This window comes from Salvia splendens, chromosome 22 (genome assembly GCF_004379255.2).
Source record: "Salvia splendens isolate huo1 chromosome 22, SspV2, whole genome shotgun sequence".
NCBI lineage: Eukaryota > Viridiplantae > Streptophyta > Magnoliopsida > Lamiales > Lamiaceae > Salvia > Salvia splendens.
This window is the reverse complement of record NC_056053.1, coordinates 25,226,478-25,243,334: the sequence shown is the minus strand read 5'-3', so window position 1 is coordinate 25,243,334 and position 16,857 is coordinate 25,226,478. Positions and strand designations below refer to the sequence as shown.

Here is a 16,857-nt window from a genome sequence, read left to right as displayed (position 1 = left end):
CTTTCTCGCCGACTTTTTGGGACCGAAATGTCCTCCACATGCCAAAGAGTGGCAATGCGTCAATACATCCCTCTGCTCCCAGTCAGGAACGCACCTTCTTATCACTTGATCCGCTCCTACTTTCCAAAGATATGGGTCGTCCCAAAAGTAGTATTTCGCTTCACTCTTGATCTTCATTCTTTGAGCCTTGGTGATGCTCGGTACTTCTGGAAGCTCCCCTGAAACTAAGTAGTTGGCTAGGTCCGCATACCATGGCTCCTGCCCTACCTTTTCCTTTCCTTTCCCTCTACTATCCTGACCAGTAAGCTTCATCACTTCTTCCCAATCTATCTTTCTAACGGCAAAAATTACCTCACACAAGTGTTCCTCTGGAAATCGGTCGTGTATCTCTTCGATGCTCTCACCTTGCACTATCCTACTCAAATGATCCACGACTTTATTCTCGACCTGTTTTTTATCTTCTACCTCCCAATCAAATTCCTGTAACAGGAGTACCCATCGGATCAAGCGCGGTTTGGATTCCTTCTTAGCAATCAGGTATTTAATGGCTGCATGGTCAGTATATGCAATGACCTTGGATCCCAACAAGTACTATCAAAACTTCTCGAATGAATACACCACGGCTAGCATCTCCTTCTCCGTGGTGTCATAATTCCTTTGAGCTTGATTCAATGTCTTAGATGCATAAAAGACCACATACCTTTTTCCCTCGATCTTCTGACCCAGCACCGCTCCCACTGCATAGTCGCTGGCATCACACATGACTTCGAAAGGATGCTCCCAGTCAGGAGCTTGGATAATGGGTGCAGATATCAGCTTCTCCTTGAGCAAGTTGAAAGCAGTCTTGCACTGTTCATCAAAAACAAACTCCACTTCGTTTTGAAGGAGTTTAGTAAGGGGTTGGGCAATTCTGGAGAAGTCTTTAATAAATCGGCGATAAAACCCCGCATGCCCCAGAAAACCCCTTATTTCCTTCTGGTCAGTAGGGAACGACAGTTTGGAAATGACGTCCACCTTGGCTTGATCCACCTGGATACCTCTCTCTGACACCACGTGCCCTAGGACGATACCTTTTGTGACCATGAAATGACACTTCTCAAAATTCAAGACTAGGCTCTTCGCTTGACACCTTTCCAAAACTATATCCAAATGATGAAGGCATGAGTCGAAATGTGAAGTCATCCATGAATATCTCTATGCACTCCTCAATTAGATCAGAGAATATGCTCATCATGCATCGCTGAAATGTTCCCGGAGCGTTGCAAAGACCGAACGGCATACGTCTGTACGCATAGGTTCCAAATGGACAGGTGAAGGTAGTTTTATCCTGGTGTTCAGGGTCCACGTAAATTTGAAAATACTCGATGTACCCATCCAAAAAACAAAAGTACTTCTTCCCAGCCAGTCGCTCCAACATCTAATCGATGAACGGTAGGGGGAAGTGGTCTTTTCTGGTCGCAGAGTTCAGCTTGCGGTAGTCGATGCACAACCGCCAACCAGTGACTAGCCTTGTCGGTATCAGCTCATTCCTCTCATTTTGAACCACCTGAATCCCGGACTTCTTGGGAACCATGTGTACAGGGCTGACCCACTCGCTATCGGGCACCGAATAGATAATCCCTAAGGACAACAACTTTAAGATTTCCTTCAATATTTCCTCCCGCATGTTGGGATTCACCTTCCTCTGCGAGTCACGATGTGCTTTCGCCCCCTCTTCTAGCCTGATATGATGCATGCAGACGTCTGGGCTTATTCCCACCAAATCTGTAAGGCTCCATCCAATTGCTTTTTTGTTCCAGCCTAGAACGGTCAGTAGCCTTGCTTTTTGTTCCTTCGTCAGGCTGCTGCTGATAATCATTGGGTATGAGTTTTTCTTCCCTAAGAACGCATACTTCAGTGTCGCTGGTAGCTTCTTCAATTCAACTTGTGGGGGGAGTGTGTCTGCTGGTAGAGGGTTCCTTGTAGTATCCCCTTCCTTTTCTAACTCTCCATCTGAAGATTCATCTGTACTGACTGGTAGCTTAGCCTCTGCGGCTCCAATAAATTCTGATTTCTGGCATAAGTCCTTAATTGCTCCTTCTATCTCTTCGTCAGTTAACCCCTGGCTACTGATCAGATCACACCAAGCAGCTGCCTCTACATCAGCCTGCCCATATACATCTAAAGCTTGGAGTTTCTCCTACAATAATTCAGTCTCAAGAAAATCTTGGACTAAGGGGTCAATTACATCAACATAGCATAAATTTCAGAATCGATAGGCTTTTTCATGGCCTCATTGATATCAAAGGTAAATCTCTCTCCATGAAAATCAATGCAAATTGTTCCCTCAGCCATATCTACAATCGTCTTGGCTTTCCTAAGAAATGGCCTTCCTAACAATATACCGCTAGACTCCCTAACTTCAGACTCACCCATCTTGATCACGTAAAAGTCAGCAGGATAAGTAAAATCAGGTACTCTCACCAACACATTTTCTAATACACCCTCAGGACTTATGCATGATCTATCAGCCAGTTGGATTAATACCCTAGTGCTTGATAACGTTACTCCCTTCAGCCGGTTATAGATTGACAAATGCATAACATTTATAGAAGCTCCCAGGTCATACATTGCATGTTCGACTTTTACATCTCCTATAGTTATATGCAAAGTGAACATACCTAGATCGGCTCTCTTGGGTGGTAGCTTTTCCTGCACAATTGCTGACGCTATCCCTTCCACCATGATCTTTCCATCCTCCTGGGCTTTCCCGGCTATGAACTCTTTGATTAATTTCCCAAATGGGGGTAACTTCAAGGCCTGGAGGAATGGTATGGTAACATCCAGCTTCCCAAAGATTGACAAGTAATCCACTGGGTTTTCCTTCTTCCTTTTAGTTACGAAACGGTAAGGGAATGGTTTCTTTCCTTTCACCTCGTCCATCGGTACTTCAACAGCCTTCCCGGAGTTTTCCTTGGGTACATTCTGGGCTGGGGTCTCCTTCGTGGGTTCTGCTTCCTTAGGAGAGTCTACTTTGGACTGCCTACCCTCGGTTTCACCTTTTTCCAATGGTTCCTCATCCAAGAAAAATGGATCCTGCATTTGAGGTAGAGGTCTGCGTAGCTCCTCTTCCGAGACAACGTCTCTCAGCACCTTCGTCCCACTAGGTTCTCCACTGGGCTTCTTCGGTTGGGGTCCTTCATAGGTTGTACCGGACCGTAATGTGACCTTGCTCACGTTTGCCTTTTCAGGTACATGTACTGTAGACGGAAGTTTCCCGGAATTCCCTTTCATCTCACCCATCGAACTGGCCAGCTGGGCCAACTGCCTATTCATCATATCAATGTTCGCCTTATGCTCCTTCTGGGCATTCTGCATCCCCTGCACTACTTCATTGTTGGATTGCAACTCACCCTTGATACTCTGCTGTGAAGCGAGCAGTTCCCCCATCATATCCTCCATCGATCACCTCGACCTACTAGGGTATTGGGATTGACTTGGCCCTTGGTGCTAGTTATACTGGGGGTTTTGGTTGGGTTGGAATTTTGGAAGTTTTGCAGGTTCTGGTTAGAAGGGTATTGGTTATACTGGGCAGGAGGGTTGTACTGGTCTTGGTGATATTGATTCTGGTTTTGGTTTTGGTGCTGGTTCTGGTTCTGCTGATGTGGTAGACCTTGGTTGGGTTGATTCTGATAATTTTGGAAGTTTCTCTGATGGGGTGGTACATAAACAGGGTTCGGGTTCTGGTTTTGTGGGTGTTGGTTTTGTTGCTGGTTGTGTGGTTGTTGGTTCCTTCCTGACCAGTTGAACTGGTGGTTGGGAATTTCTGGGCCACGGTTGAAGTTTTTGTTCTGTTGTGGATGATAATGACTCTGGCCTTGACCTTGGTTTTGATTTTGGTTTTGGCTTCCATCTCCCCATCGAAAATTCGGATGGTCCCTCAATGGCGCGTCCCGCTGTCTCCCCTGAATCCAATTCCCACTAGCATTATAATACCCGGCAGCATTGACTTGCTCCATATTCACGAAGTCATTAGGCTGATCATAGCTCGGTCCTTGATTTCCCTGCTCTGCACCCTTGTAGTTGGTGGTGCGTTTTTCTCGATCGCGCTCAGGAGTGTCTTTTTTAGCTCGTCCATTTTCAAATCCATCTTCTGCTCTATCTTCTGCTCCTAGTCAGTAGACAAGGCACTCGCAATCCTCTCTCTGCTGTAGCCATCCCTCGAATTGTCGTACTCCTTCTTTGCGCTCAAAAGTTTCCCTAGGACCCTTTTCGCCTCACTGACCCTTAACTGCGTGAAACTTCCTCCTGATGAGGAGTTTGCCAGATCCTTTGTCGCCTTGTTCATCCCCTCATAAAAGGTGTGATGTATTTTACATCCGCCATACGATGGTTCGGACATGCATCCAAAAGACTCATATATTTTGCCCAATAATCACTCAAGGGTTCATCATACCCTTGCTTCACACTTGTTATCTCTCTCTTCAACGAACTCGTCTTCGATGACGGGAAGAATTCGCCTAAGAAAGCTGACTTGAAATCAGCCCAACTCTCAATGGAATTGGGGGGCAGTCGCATGAACCAGGTGTTGGCCTCTCATTTTAGAACGAACGGCAAAGCCTTCAATCTGTAGTCATCCTCAGTCGCCCCTGTTGGCCTTCTCTGTGCCCTACAAATCTTACAGAACTCATGAAGGAACTCGTATGGGCCTTCATAGCTTTTCCCACAGTACGTGGGCAGAATTGCAATAACATGGGGCTTCACATCACAAGCTGTCTGCCCCGAGGTGGCTACTATAGCTTGCGTTGGTTCTCCGTCGGTATGCGCGTTCAGCGTCCCGATCTCTAGATCATCATCTCCTTGGGCAGCCAGTCTCCTTGGGTTACCTTCCAACCGTAGTATCTCTTCCGGTATTGGTCCTTCTATGGTGTCTTGCTCTTCGTCACTACTCGTGTCTAAGTCAAACAGAGCTGTTGGCAGGCCAGATCGAGTGGTCACTAGTATAGCTCCTCGCTGGAGTATTTTCGGTCTCCACTGGTCAGGAGCCGAACTGCTTCTCATAAATTGAAATAAAAAGAAAGAGAAAAATTATCACAATATATACGCCAAAGTATCACACACAATAACAGTAAATAACGCCATTCATCCCCGGCAACGGCGCCATTTGAAAGAGCAGGTTTTGGGCAGGTGTCGCTTCAAGCGAAGTATGTATCCTACTGATCAGGATAGAAATCACAGCTAAGCCTGAACCTGGTATCAATAATTCCTCAACCCCATTCTACTGGCGAGTATAGTGGAGGCAAGGGTCGAATCCCATAGAGATGATGCGTTTGGTATTGTGGTGATATTCTGGAAAGGTTGGTTAGCTACCACGCTTTGGTTGAGTTTCTACCTAGGCAAAAATTAAAGGTGGTACTCTACTGACTAAGAGGGGTGAAAGATGATTGACTAAGAGAGGCTGGTACATTGTCTTGACCACTATTGTGATGATATTCTGGAAAGATGATTGACATGTAGCAACTAGAAAGGAAGGAAAACATCAGCTGATTTATTTCTTGGAACAGCTAATAGTCACACTTACAATAGAAGCATAAGACTTCTTTGGTGCTTCGTCAATTTTGGCAGGGGCCTCAACCACCGTCTGTGCATTACCCCATGCCTCATCAACCACCTCTGGCACAGGAACTTCCTCTTTTTCTTCTCCAGTAACTGGCACATCCCCATTCTCCGGTGGGTACACTTCTCCAGAAACAGCTTCTTCTACAGATAGTGTGCTCTGCTCAGAAACATGATTCTCCTGAACTGGGATGGGAACTAATGACACAAAACAGGAAATATATAATCACAAACTTGTTTAAAAAACAAGCCAAAAAAAAAGCTGAACAAGTAAATCACCTGGCTCTTCAGGAACAGGCACCACAACACCAGGGACCAATACTGGAGTAACAGCGACGTTATTCACATATCTGAACATGTCGTTCAAAACAAAGTAGCCCTTGTCTTGTGGGGCAAGGAAGAAAGATTGTGCGAAGTCGCTGACTTTGTTGTCTTTTCCTCTTACATAGCCAGTCACGAGAACGTGAACTCCACCACGAAACGATTCTTGTGAATCTACCGACTTAATCTCATACATGAATTCCCCATAGTTGAGCGAAATGATTTTTTTGCTGATGTTCTGAATGGTCAAATTAGCTAAAAACACTTCGAAAACCAACATTTTACAATCTCAACAAGACTTCATTAGTACAGGGGCACTAGAAATAGATATGTTTCTCATTCAGAATAGTTTATACACCCAACCCAACCCAACCAGTTGCTACCATCAATTCACAAAGAGAGAGATAGAGATATATATTACTTCCATGGTGGTGGTGATGCTCATGGAGCCATCCTCCTCAGGGCGACCAACAACACTGATATCCTGATAAAACTTGTGAACAAACTCTGGTGACTGATGCAGTATGTGATAATACTGCTTCACGAATGCATTCCCGATCTATCGTGCCAACAAAATCAGTCAAACCTCCAATTATACGAATGAAAAAAAAATATAATTTAATCCCTAACACTGAACGGAAGAAAGTAAGAAGCGAACTCACAACTTCAGCGCTAACTAATTCCAAAGTCTCCGCAGCTGGTGCTGCCATCACTGATCGACAATCCAAAAAAACTGCCTGCAAAATTCGCAAACCGCATGAAAAAAAAAATCAGCTAAATATCGGTTCCGCGCCAGTGAATAATACTCCACTGATACACGATAAACACTAGAGTCTAGAGTTTACGTCAGGAATCGTCAGTGGCAATTAATTGGCGCTAATAATGGAACAGCGGGATACAAATGATTGCAGCATTAATGATCTAGCGATCGGATCGTACCTGGATGCGAAACGGATCAGAATAAAAGAGCGCGGAGAGAGAAACCGGACGTCGGTTGTTTCTCCGTCTACTTCTGAAAGGTCCGGCGAGTTATTACAGCAGCTTCGGCGGTGGATTCTAGGGTTTAAGAGAGGCGAATGCGGTGGAGGAATGGTGGTCTTCTTTTAAGATTTCATTTCATGAATCTGTATACAATTCGAGAGATTTTCGTGGGATATGTTATTTAGAAGCCTAAAGTCTCAAAATGATCCTTAACATATTGCGTATTTTTTATTTTGGTAAAAAACATTATCTTTTGAATCAAATTTTTGACGGTTTAAATTACCGGGTCACATATCCGTCACTAATTAGCCGTCACAAAATCCATCACTAATCCATCACTAATCCGTCACAAATCTGTCACTAATTCTTTTAAATTGTTTTATCTCCTTATGAAATATTGTCTTTTGACAATATTCAAAAAAATATTATTTCATCAAAATAACACATTTACTTTAGTGAAATCATATAAGTTAAAACGTAAAAGACGATATTTTAAATAAACAATTGGAATGGCTAATTAAGACGAATATAGTATGACACTATGATGAGAATTACATATGAAATGTTGTCAAAAGACAATATTTTATCATGAGATAAAACAATTTAAAAGAATTAGTGACGGTTTGTGATGGATTTTGTGACGGATCAGTTTCTCCTAATTAGTGACGGATTAGTGATGGATTTGTGACCCGGTAATTAAAACCGTCAAATATTTGACGGAACCGTCCAAAATGGACCAAATGTGATCCGATTTCAAATGTGAGGGACCGAATAATTTAGAAATTAATGTTTTGGACCAAAATCAAAAAAATGTAATATGTTAAGGACTATTTTGGAACTTTAGTCTATTTAGAATAAATACGTATATTAGCATTTCTCTATTTGGAAATAACTTCCAATAGTCAATCTCACTTAATTTATGTTGGATTTCGTATGGAGTAATATCTTAATACTATTAAAATTGGGATCGAAATTTCCAAATTATTTATATAATACTATTAATCTCATGTGATTAGTAGTGTATTAAATTAAATGACCACAACATATAGGCTTGATACTATCTTTTCAATAGTGTTGCAATTCTAAAACGTGGCACGCTGGAATTTGGGTTCACATTTAAAACAATATACTCCTTATTTTATACTTGAGTATTGTTCAATAACGTTAAAAGGAAAGAAAATAAAGTAGTCCAGTTAAAAGAGAATGAAATAGAATAATCCATTTTCAAAATGTATTAGTTTGAACAAGACAAAAAAAAATTGTGACTTCGAGTGAGACAACTCCATATTTTGATCGATTTTGAATCCATCCATACCTAGGAAAGAGGTACAACTCAAAGTAGGTCGACTGAATGGCATAGCTCGGCACAAAATCAAAGTTACTGATATCTAACATGAGATCGTCACTTATCACAAGATCGCATGATCTTCCATCACTAGATCAAAGTTAATAGTAGTATCTAGCACATCAATAACTCATTATCTTTCAGTTGTGAGATTGTCACTACTGCCACAACATCGATTACATTAACATAGATACCAAACAAATCATCACATCAATCATAGGTGGATGAAAGACAATGCATAATAAAAGAAACATATTCATGATTGATATATAATCAGCTTTCAACCACTGCACTTTAACACTGAACAAATATGAACGAACACAAACAGATGATATCTATACTAATTTTGAGACCAATAGATGCTTAAAATTTAAACACAACCAAGGTTTGTAGGTTAAATACGACGCCCCATAATCTAGCTTAATATTGAACTAGCTTAGCTGGTCTTTAAGCATATAGGTTCATTCATAGACCAAAATTGCAGGCTTGGACGTACTCATTTTCATAGTCAACGTACTTGGTCCAGAGAGGCCGGAACTGGGTGATGGCTATGTCGAGCCATGGCTTCATATTTCCATTGAAGTGTATGACTGCAGCATTGTTGATCTCATCCACACTTATGCTGGGATTGTATCCCAGCCCCAAAACATGCCAAGATTTGTCAAGTGGCTTTGTGGTTGAGTAGTAAGTGATGAGACCTGGAGGCAACGTGCCTAGCTTCCACAATGTTCGATTTTCATTCTGGAAGAGATAACACAGGTATAAGTGTGAGCAAATAACTAATTTGCACGAATAACAAACGACGTGACATGGTGTCTCTGAATTTGTATTCTCACCAGATTCTGCCAGTAATGGTATTCCTCAGTGCACTTCTCCCTCCTCCAAGCATCCAAGTCAAAGAAGTTCATACCATAAGCCCACGCACATGCCTTGGGACTAAACTTGGCTTTAATCAGAGGGTGGGAGAAGTTCATATATTGGGCATAGCGATGGAAAGATCCAAAACACGTCTCCACAGCACCATTCACCTTTCCGTCCATATCAATCTTCCAGAGCCCGGTTAGGTCTCTTTGAACGACTATGTCATCGTCCAAGAACAAAATTTTGTGTAGCTTCGGGTACATTTCAGGCAAATAGAACCTGAGATGGTTCAGTATGGATAGATACTTCGGATTCCTGAACTTCATATTGGTTGTATCCTTTGTCGCATTCTCAAGCTTATTCTCAAAGTAGAACTGCTGTAATTTAGCGGACTCGAGCTGTTTTAGCACTGGCACATAAGAAGAGTTGAGAAATTTATAATCCTCCACAGCCTTCACCTCAATATGGGCACCGCTATAGTCCTTAATCTTAAACATCACCTGCATAGCCCCGAGATTCATTTTGTCCGTCACTACATGGAACACATGCTTCCATGGCTCCTTCGTGTTTTTCACAGCCGAGTTTACCACAACAGAAGCAGCAATCACGTTGTCGGAGAAAATAGCGTAATGATAAAGCTTTGGGTCTTCAAACTCCGGCTTAGGGGGGTTAGCCTCATCTGTATACTTCTCATGATGAGCGATTCTCTCTTCCATCAATCTCAAAGCCAAGCAATGCAAGCTCTTGGGAATCGACTTGGCAGCAATCAAGCTTGAAAAAGCACCTTGCTTCTTAGCTTTTGTCAACTGTTCATTCAAAGCAAAGATGGTATCTTTCAACTTGTGAATCTTCAACTGATTATCAAATGATTCTTTTGCCTCCGCAATCACTTGCCTCGTCAGCTTGATCCGTTCCTTCACCTCCTTTTCAAATCTTCTCAACACCAATTCATCAATGGAATTTGCATCCGAACTAAACAAGGCTCGGTACACAGGTTTTGAGATCAGATCAGTATAATTCCGAGATAGATCAGCAAAAATCCTAACCACCTTCGAGTTTTCAAGCTTCAGCTTCCGTGCATAAGAGGCATAGGCTAATGCTAAAGATCTGTGGTCATCTGCTTGTTTACGGATCTGATCCAACCTCGGCTTCAATGGATCCGATTTTAATGCCAAAATTGATCTCCGAAGAGATTCCGATTTGGATCCAAATGAACTAAAAGAAGAGCCCTGGTAAAATGCACAGACTTAAAATTCAGTACATTCCAAACTAAAGCAACATCGAGCTGAATTACTTCATAAATCGAAGTCAAGCACTCGAATTTGAATTTAAACTTGAACAATCATATCATAAGCTTGAAAGCTCAACAACAAAGGCAGCATTAATTGAAACAAAAATAACGAAAACAAGCAATTCAGCACAATCACAACAACTATAAATGCATCCAGTCATACAGAAATGGAACCTATAAAACCCTACAAATCAAAATATAATTAAAAAATCAAAATTAAAGGAGAAAAATAACAAACAGTAAAAATCAACAACACAAAAACTCACGAATCCGAGATCGGGGGGCGACGAGGAGGTAGTGAGCATAAACGACGCCGTAAGGAGAAGCGAAACAACGACGGTCACGAAACCAGCGAAGTATTTGAGTCGGAGCATTGAGCTTCGGAATGTGCGCCCGGAAGCCCGATCCGAAGTCGCATTCCGGTGGATCAGGCCCGAATTGGAGGCCATTGATTCTCTGCAACTCCGCGCGTGTGTGTGTTAGTGACAGTGAGTCGATGAGCTTTTTCAGATTTGGAGGAAAAATAGTTGAGTGGTTATTATATGGTGCGGCGGGGTTGATTGGAAGATCTGGAACTGCACGCTTTGGGAGTGTTGTACAGCGTGTAGGGTGTCAAATTTTTGTCCTTAATGTACAAGTTTTAATGCAGAGCAGGTGGACCCCGGTGGGGGAGGTGTGGAAAGAGAAAAGGCCGGCGATTTGCTGTCGGTGATAATCAAGTGGTTTAGATTTAGATTAATCGTAGCGCAAATAGTGGAAAAACCTGATTTTGATTTACTTAATTACTAGTAGTAGATTTTAAATTATATTAAGATCTACTTATGAAATATGAATGATATGCATTTAAATTAACAGATATCGAATTTAAAATCTGAACATAAATTGTTAAATTATTGATTTATTCAAATTTTGTAGTAAGTTAAAATTTCAGTATATTTATGTGACTCTATAGGACATAAACTAATGTAACGTTATTTTAGTTGACGCCCGATATTAACTCTCAATTAATTTATCAAGCCATATTAGTCGAAATGCGGTAGATTAGTTGCAAAATCAAAATAAATTGTAATTGTGTAATTCACAGATCAATAAAAGTGATATGTATAACTTGAAATCGACTAAAATTTAGTACTTACGTACAGTATTCCATCTGTTCCTCCATAGTTGAATCTTTTTTTCATTTTATGAAATTCCATCATAGTTGAGTCATTTCCCTATATAGTAACTTTCTTCTATTTATTTTATCTTACTCTATTCACTTTCTACTTTTGTCTCTCTTTTACTTTTTTTATATTTATTTAACACACTCAACATTCCTTTCTTAAACCCCGTGCTAATTTTTTTTGCCTCAATTATAAAGAAACGGAGGGAGTACTTCTTAAATTAGGGGTGGCAAATCGTGCGTGTCGGGTCGTTATCGTGTCGACACGATAACGACACGACACGATAACAACAAACACGAACACGACCCGTTAAGAAAACACCAAACACGAACACGAACACGAACACGAACACGAACACGAACACGACCCGCTACCCTCAGACACGAACACGACACGAACCACTTCGGGTTAACACGACACGATAACAACACGTATATGAGATGACAAGATAACGACTCGATAACAACACGACCTGATAATGGTTAAACCTATTAAAAACATCCAATTGCTAATTACAAAATCTGATCTAAACATAAAAACATCAATAATTTCTTAGTAACAAAATCCAACAAAATTCAACAAAAATGAAAATAATAAGAATTAATAATATTATAATATTATTTCTTAATGGATAACACGAACCCGATACGAACACGACACGAAATTTTCGTGTCCTTAACGGGTCGACTCGATAAGGACACAAACCCAATAAGCTCTGACCCAAACCCATTAATTTCGTGTCAGTTCGTGTCATGTCAAAAATTGTCAGTCATATCTTAAATTATTATAAACCATTAAAATTAAGTTACACGACACAAAATTTAAATTATCATATAAATACAAGGCCCACATTGGGTCAACAATGGCTTTGCCAAAATAATCACCCCAATGGGCCGAAATATTAAAACGATTTCGGCCCGTATAAGATATCTTCAGCCTCTTCGTTACCTTCGGTAGCTCATGAGCTGATTATCGCCGCCGTCAGCCACCGACGACAACCGCCTCCCCCTCAGCTCAAATGGCTTCGCACGAAAAAAGCGCAGATCAAATCACACCAAATTCTCTATTATCTTCTTTGTCAAATTTGTCTTCATCGAATCCGGACCACTGGAAGCAGCGCATTCTAATCCCCACTGTGCTCGCAGGTTTTTCTTTTTTTCCTCTCTCTCTCTTGCTTTCTGAATCATTTTTTTGATGATCGTCGTCTGATTTCGTGAATTTTTATGTGCAAAAACTAGGGATTGCTGGCGGATCTGTAGGATTGCTGTCAAAACACAGAAATAATCCTGGCCTTCCAGCGATTTCAGCTATATATGCTTCGAACTTCGCTATCGTCACAGGCTGTTACTGCGGTAATCAAAGTTGCTCTTTGAAATTGATAGCTTTTAATGATGGAATTTGATATTCATAGTTTCATCGTAGTACATTTGATTATGTTGATTTTAGATGGATCGTATAGCTTTTCCATTTCCAGTTATGCTATTGTACATTGTATTTTATAATCACATATTTCTGATCAAATCGTTATTGATTTGAGGAAGTAAACTGATCATTATTATGTTGAAGAAAAAATCAATCTTTATTTGACTGTATATAGGTAAAGATTAATCGGGTAACACTTATGTTTGGAATTTGGATCATAACATCACTATGTCTATATTGTGATAATCATATATTCAGTTGATATCCATGGAGCTCTCTTTTTCTATAGATTGACATGCATGTCTAGTTGGCAGAAAAGATTGATGTTTTCTCCGGTAGGTTACAAATGAAACGGCCAACGCAAGTACTCTTCATGTAGTTGTTCTTTTTCTTTGCTTTTTTGCTCTTATGCACATTGTGTTGTTACTAGTTACTAGTTCTTGTATGTTGGACTAAATCTTTCATATCTCTCGTGGATTGGGTAATGAAATGGCTGGTAAACAGCTGGACGATAGAGTGGTATCGGAATATTGCATTCTGCTACATTTTGTTTGTATTGATGCACAGATAGACTTCTCTACACTTGGTTTCTATTCAGTCAGAAACCTCATTACCATTTTGAAATAGTAGTATATCAAAGAGAATGTTAGTAATTGCAATACATATATATACCTTACGGGTGTGGGGTGTGAACTGCAAGATATATATTGACCTCCCGGAGTTACAGGTGCGCGAGAATTTGTAAGGGCGAGTAGAGAAGGTAAACCAGACGACTTGCTAAATTCAGCTATTGGAGGGTTTGGTAGCGGAGCTATTCTTGGTCGTCTTCAAGGTCAGGATTTCGAGCCATTTCTAACTGCATAAGCAAATGTGTTGATGTTTCTTGCATTCTGATTCGGGTTTTGTTTCATTTCTCGTCTTACAATGGTTTCTCAGCTGGCCCAGTTGGCGCTGTTCGTTACTCTGTGATGTTTGCTGTTATTGGGACAGCAGTTGATTATGCTACTTCTAAGATTATGCCTGTCATTAACGAGCTCAAAGAGAAGGACGACTGGCTTGTACTGCCCGAGTGGTCACCAATCAAGATACTAGACGAAGAGGCTCTTGCTGCAAAACGTGCTCGGGAAGAAAAAATATACAGAATTGTCCATAATCTGAAAAAAGAAGAATCTTGATACATCTGTGTTGTAACTCTGTGTGGCATGTACTAAATATTTGCTTTTGCTGGATGAATACTTTTCATTTAGGTTTGAGTAAAAGTGTATGAAATAATAAAATGAGTCAGAAGTGGTGATTTTATTTGACAATCGAAACTCTTCAGATTCAATCTTCAAATATCCACATCATACATAACATATTTGCTGCTCAAACAAATTTACACAATCAGATGTTCGCAACTAACTAGGAAAAAAATAATTCATAAAAGTAAAGTAATCATCCTTGTTAACATGTTCCATTGCCCATGATGCTTAGAGCCCTCTCAGGAGAGCAATGACACGAGCGAGACAAACTCCTGGGCGACGCGCCCCTTTGATCTAGTGTTGATCACGAAGTGCTCGGGATACTTCCTCAACAACATGAGCATTCCATGCCACGGTTTTCCATTGGCTTCTGGGGTCAAAACATCCTCGGATGTCAGGTACTTCCTTACGCGGCTGTGATGCCAGATATTGCCGAATTGCTCCACCAACTGTGTGAACAAAATTATTTTCAGACCAAGATGGCGCATGATTCTAGACATTCTTAATAGAAAAACAATGTAAAATACAAGTTTTGGATCTTGAGAAATGAAATGAATTGATCATCTTTACTACTAAAAAAGTTCACTAAAATGATTATATTAGAACTCAACAACTTAGATGAGTGGAAATGGTAAGCTTACTACAAATGCCCATTTACTATAAGGGGGGAGAACGTATAGAAGTCAATCCCAAAACGAAAGTAACACGAGTATCACATATCGAAATCTTAGCCAAAAATATCACATAGAAACATGATTATTGATATTGTCAATGGGAAACAAGAAAATATGAAGGTTTGCATAATGAAAATTAAATTGGTCATCGTTACAAGTACTAACAAAGTTGGAAGGCACAAGAGTTATTCGAAGTTTCTTTTACCTCTGTGTGAAGTTTCTCCATCGGCATCCAATCCCCAGGACCACATAGATCAGACAGAACCGTTGCGACTGATGACACGACATCCTTCTCCTCCAGCTGAAGGAGCTGCTGGTTGTCTGATTCCCTGTCGATTCGTGGTCTTCCACCACCCTTTTTATCTGAAAGAAAATGTGAATGCTCTTAGATAGTAAAGAGACATTGCATCTCTGCCTCAGTAGATAGATAGACCATATCAATTCAATAAGTTAACGTTTATTACAAGAACACGAATTTATCAGTGTAAACTTCCCTAACTTAGACATTTAAACCGATGCTAAACTACAATAGGTGATAATTTGAAGACTAATCGTATTTAATTATCATAAACAAAATCTATCAACTGTTTCAGCAAATTCCAGTACTAAATGAACTTCATATATTGAATGAATTTCACTAAGCAAAATGATTTTACCTAATTGCTCTGACCCACCGGCTTTCCCACCGGAGCCGTAACTGTAACCGCCGCCACCGGAGCCATCAATGCCGGCGTCGATCCGCCTCATCCGTTTACCACCAGACGAGCCCTCCTCCCCTCCAGCTCCGCCATCCTCCTCATTATACTCGTCCTCATAATACTCCCCTCTTCCTCTCCCCTTCTTCCCAAGCCCTACCCCGGGCGGCGGCATCCCCAAATTATGCTGCGCCGCCGGCGGGGCCCCAATCGGAAAATTAGCCGTGTGGTGGCGGGGGCCGATGGGGCCGCCGAGAATGCTCCTGACGGGAAGCAGGAAGTAGAACTCTTTATCGCCGATTTGCAGAAGATCTTGGGAATCGAGCTTCACCGGCGGGTTGCCGGGGAGGTGGAGGACGCCTTCGACGAAGCAGCCGTTTTTGCCGAGCACTTCGAGGGCGAAGCGGCGGCGGTGGAAGTCGTAGAAGATGCGGGCGTGGTGGCGGCTGATGTTCATCCCGCCGCCGAGGGAGGAGAGGTCGACGTCCACAGACGATTTCTTGGAATTGCGGCCGAGAATAATCGAGTAGGTCTGCATGTAGTACTCAAAATCCTCGCCTTGCAGCTTGGCGAAGCCGGCCTCCACGTCGCTGCTGCTCATCGCTGCGGAATTAGGGCTCCGATCGTTGGAATTGGGGGAATTTGAATGGAGGCAGCTTCTGTGTTTTTCCTTTTTCTTATTGCAAATATTGAGTGTTTTTGTTTTTGTAAAATATTTAGTAGTTTTTTCGTTTGGTAGATTTTTAAAATTGGATTTTTGCATATTGTAAAAATGTAGATAGCTTGTTGCAACTGTCTAATATTTTCCGGCATATTCAGCTGTAATGACGTATTACACGATCTTTAGAGCATGCGCAGCGGTGGCGTCCGTCGCCACCGCCGTCCGCACCGCTGGCACGGACGCTATCTGCCGCCGCTGCGCTCGCGTCGCTGGCACGACACTACACGATGTATCGAGCACGTCCATGCCAGCGGACGCACACGTGGCGCGCTCCCATTCGTCAACGGCATAGCCGTCGTGTTTAAACATTTTTTTTATTTTTTTTAAAATCGGTATTTAATTATAAATAATGCTAAAAAATAAAAAAAAAAAATATTTTCCAAATCCCAAAAATATGGCCGTTTTTTCCCGTTTTTCTGAATTTTTTTGATTTTTTTTTATTTTTTTTTCCCAAAATCATCTATAAATACACACATTCATCACTCATTTATCACATCAATTCATCTCTCATTCATCTCCCATTCATAATTCTTATACAAACTATCAA

General features: G+C 41.3%; 4 protein-coding genes across 4 annotated transcripts; 1 reads left to right on the top strand and 3 right to left on the bottom strand.

The window, feature by feature from the left end:
* Window positions 1–5,527: 5,527 nt before the first annotated feature.
* LOC121786977 (nuclear transport factor 2-like) lies at window positions 5,528–6,994 on the bottom strand. The gene is made up of 4 exons (XM_042185566.1): window positions 6,856–6,994; window positions 6,579–6,653; window positions 5,875–6,475; window positions 5,528–5,793 (listed from the first exon to the last, which is right to left on the bottom strand). Exons 3-4 carry the CDS (start codon window positions 6,194–6,196, stop codon window positions 5,528–5,530), a joined length of 588 nt encoding a protein of 195 aa, XP_042041500.1. The 5' UTR covers window positions 6,197–6,475; window positions 6,579–6,653; window positions 6,856–6,994.
* A 1,487-nt stretch (window positions 6,995–8,481) lies between these two features.
* Window positions 8,482–10,901, bottom strand: LOC121787979 (galacturonosyltransferase 8-like). Its single transcript, XM_042186835.1, has 3 exons — window positions 10,661–10,901; window positions 9,079–10,332; window positions 8,482–8,983 (listed from the first exon to the last, which is right to left on the bottom strand). The coding sequence occupies exons 1-3, from the start codon at window positions 10,841–10,843 to the stop codon at window positions 8,708–8,710; spliced, it is 1,713 nt and encodes a 570-aa protein (XP_042042769.1). The 5' UTR covers window positions 10,844–10,901; the 3' UTR covers window positions 8,482–8,707.
* Window positions 10,902–12,439: 1,538 nt separating this feature from the next.
* On the top strand, window positions 12,440–14,286 carry LOC121785798. Its single transcript, XM_042184240.1, has 4 exons — window positions 12,440–12,702; window positions 12,796–12,909; window positions 13,707–13,811; window positions 13,916–14,286. The coding sequence occupies exons 1-4, from the start codon at window positions 12,576–12,578 to the stop codon at window positions 14,152–14,154; spliced, it is 585 nt and encodes a 194-aa protein (XP_042040174.1). The 5' UTR covers window positions 12,440–12,575; the 3' UTR covers window positions 14,155–14,286.
* On the bottom strand, window positions 14,257–16,300 carry LOC121785797 (FHA domain-containing protein FHA2-like). Its single transcript, XM_042184239.1, has 3 exons — window positions 15,551–16,300; window positions 15,100–15,257; window positions 14,257–14,669 (listed from the first exon to the last, which is right to left on the bottom strand). Exons 1-3 carry the CDS (start codon window positions 16,188–16,190, stop codon window positions 14,460–14,462), a joined length of 1,008 nt encoding a protein of 335 aa, XP_042040173.1. The 5' UTR covers window positions 16,191–16,300; the 3' UTR covers window positions 14,257–14,459.
* Window positions 16,301–16,857: the final 557 nt, after the last annotated feature.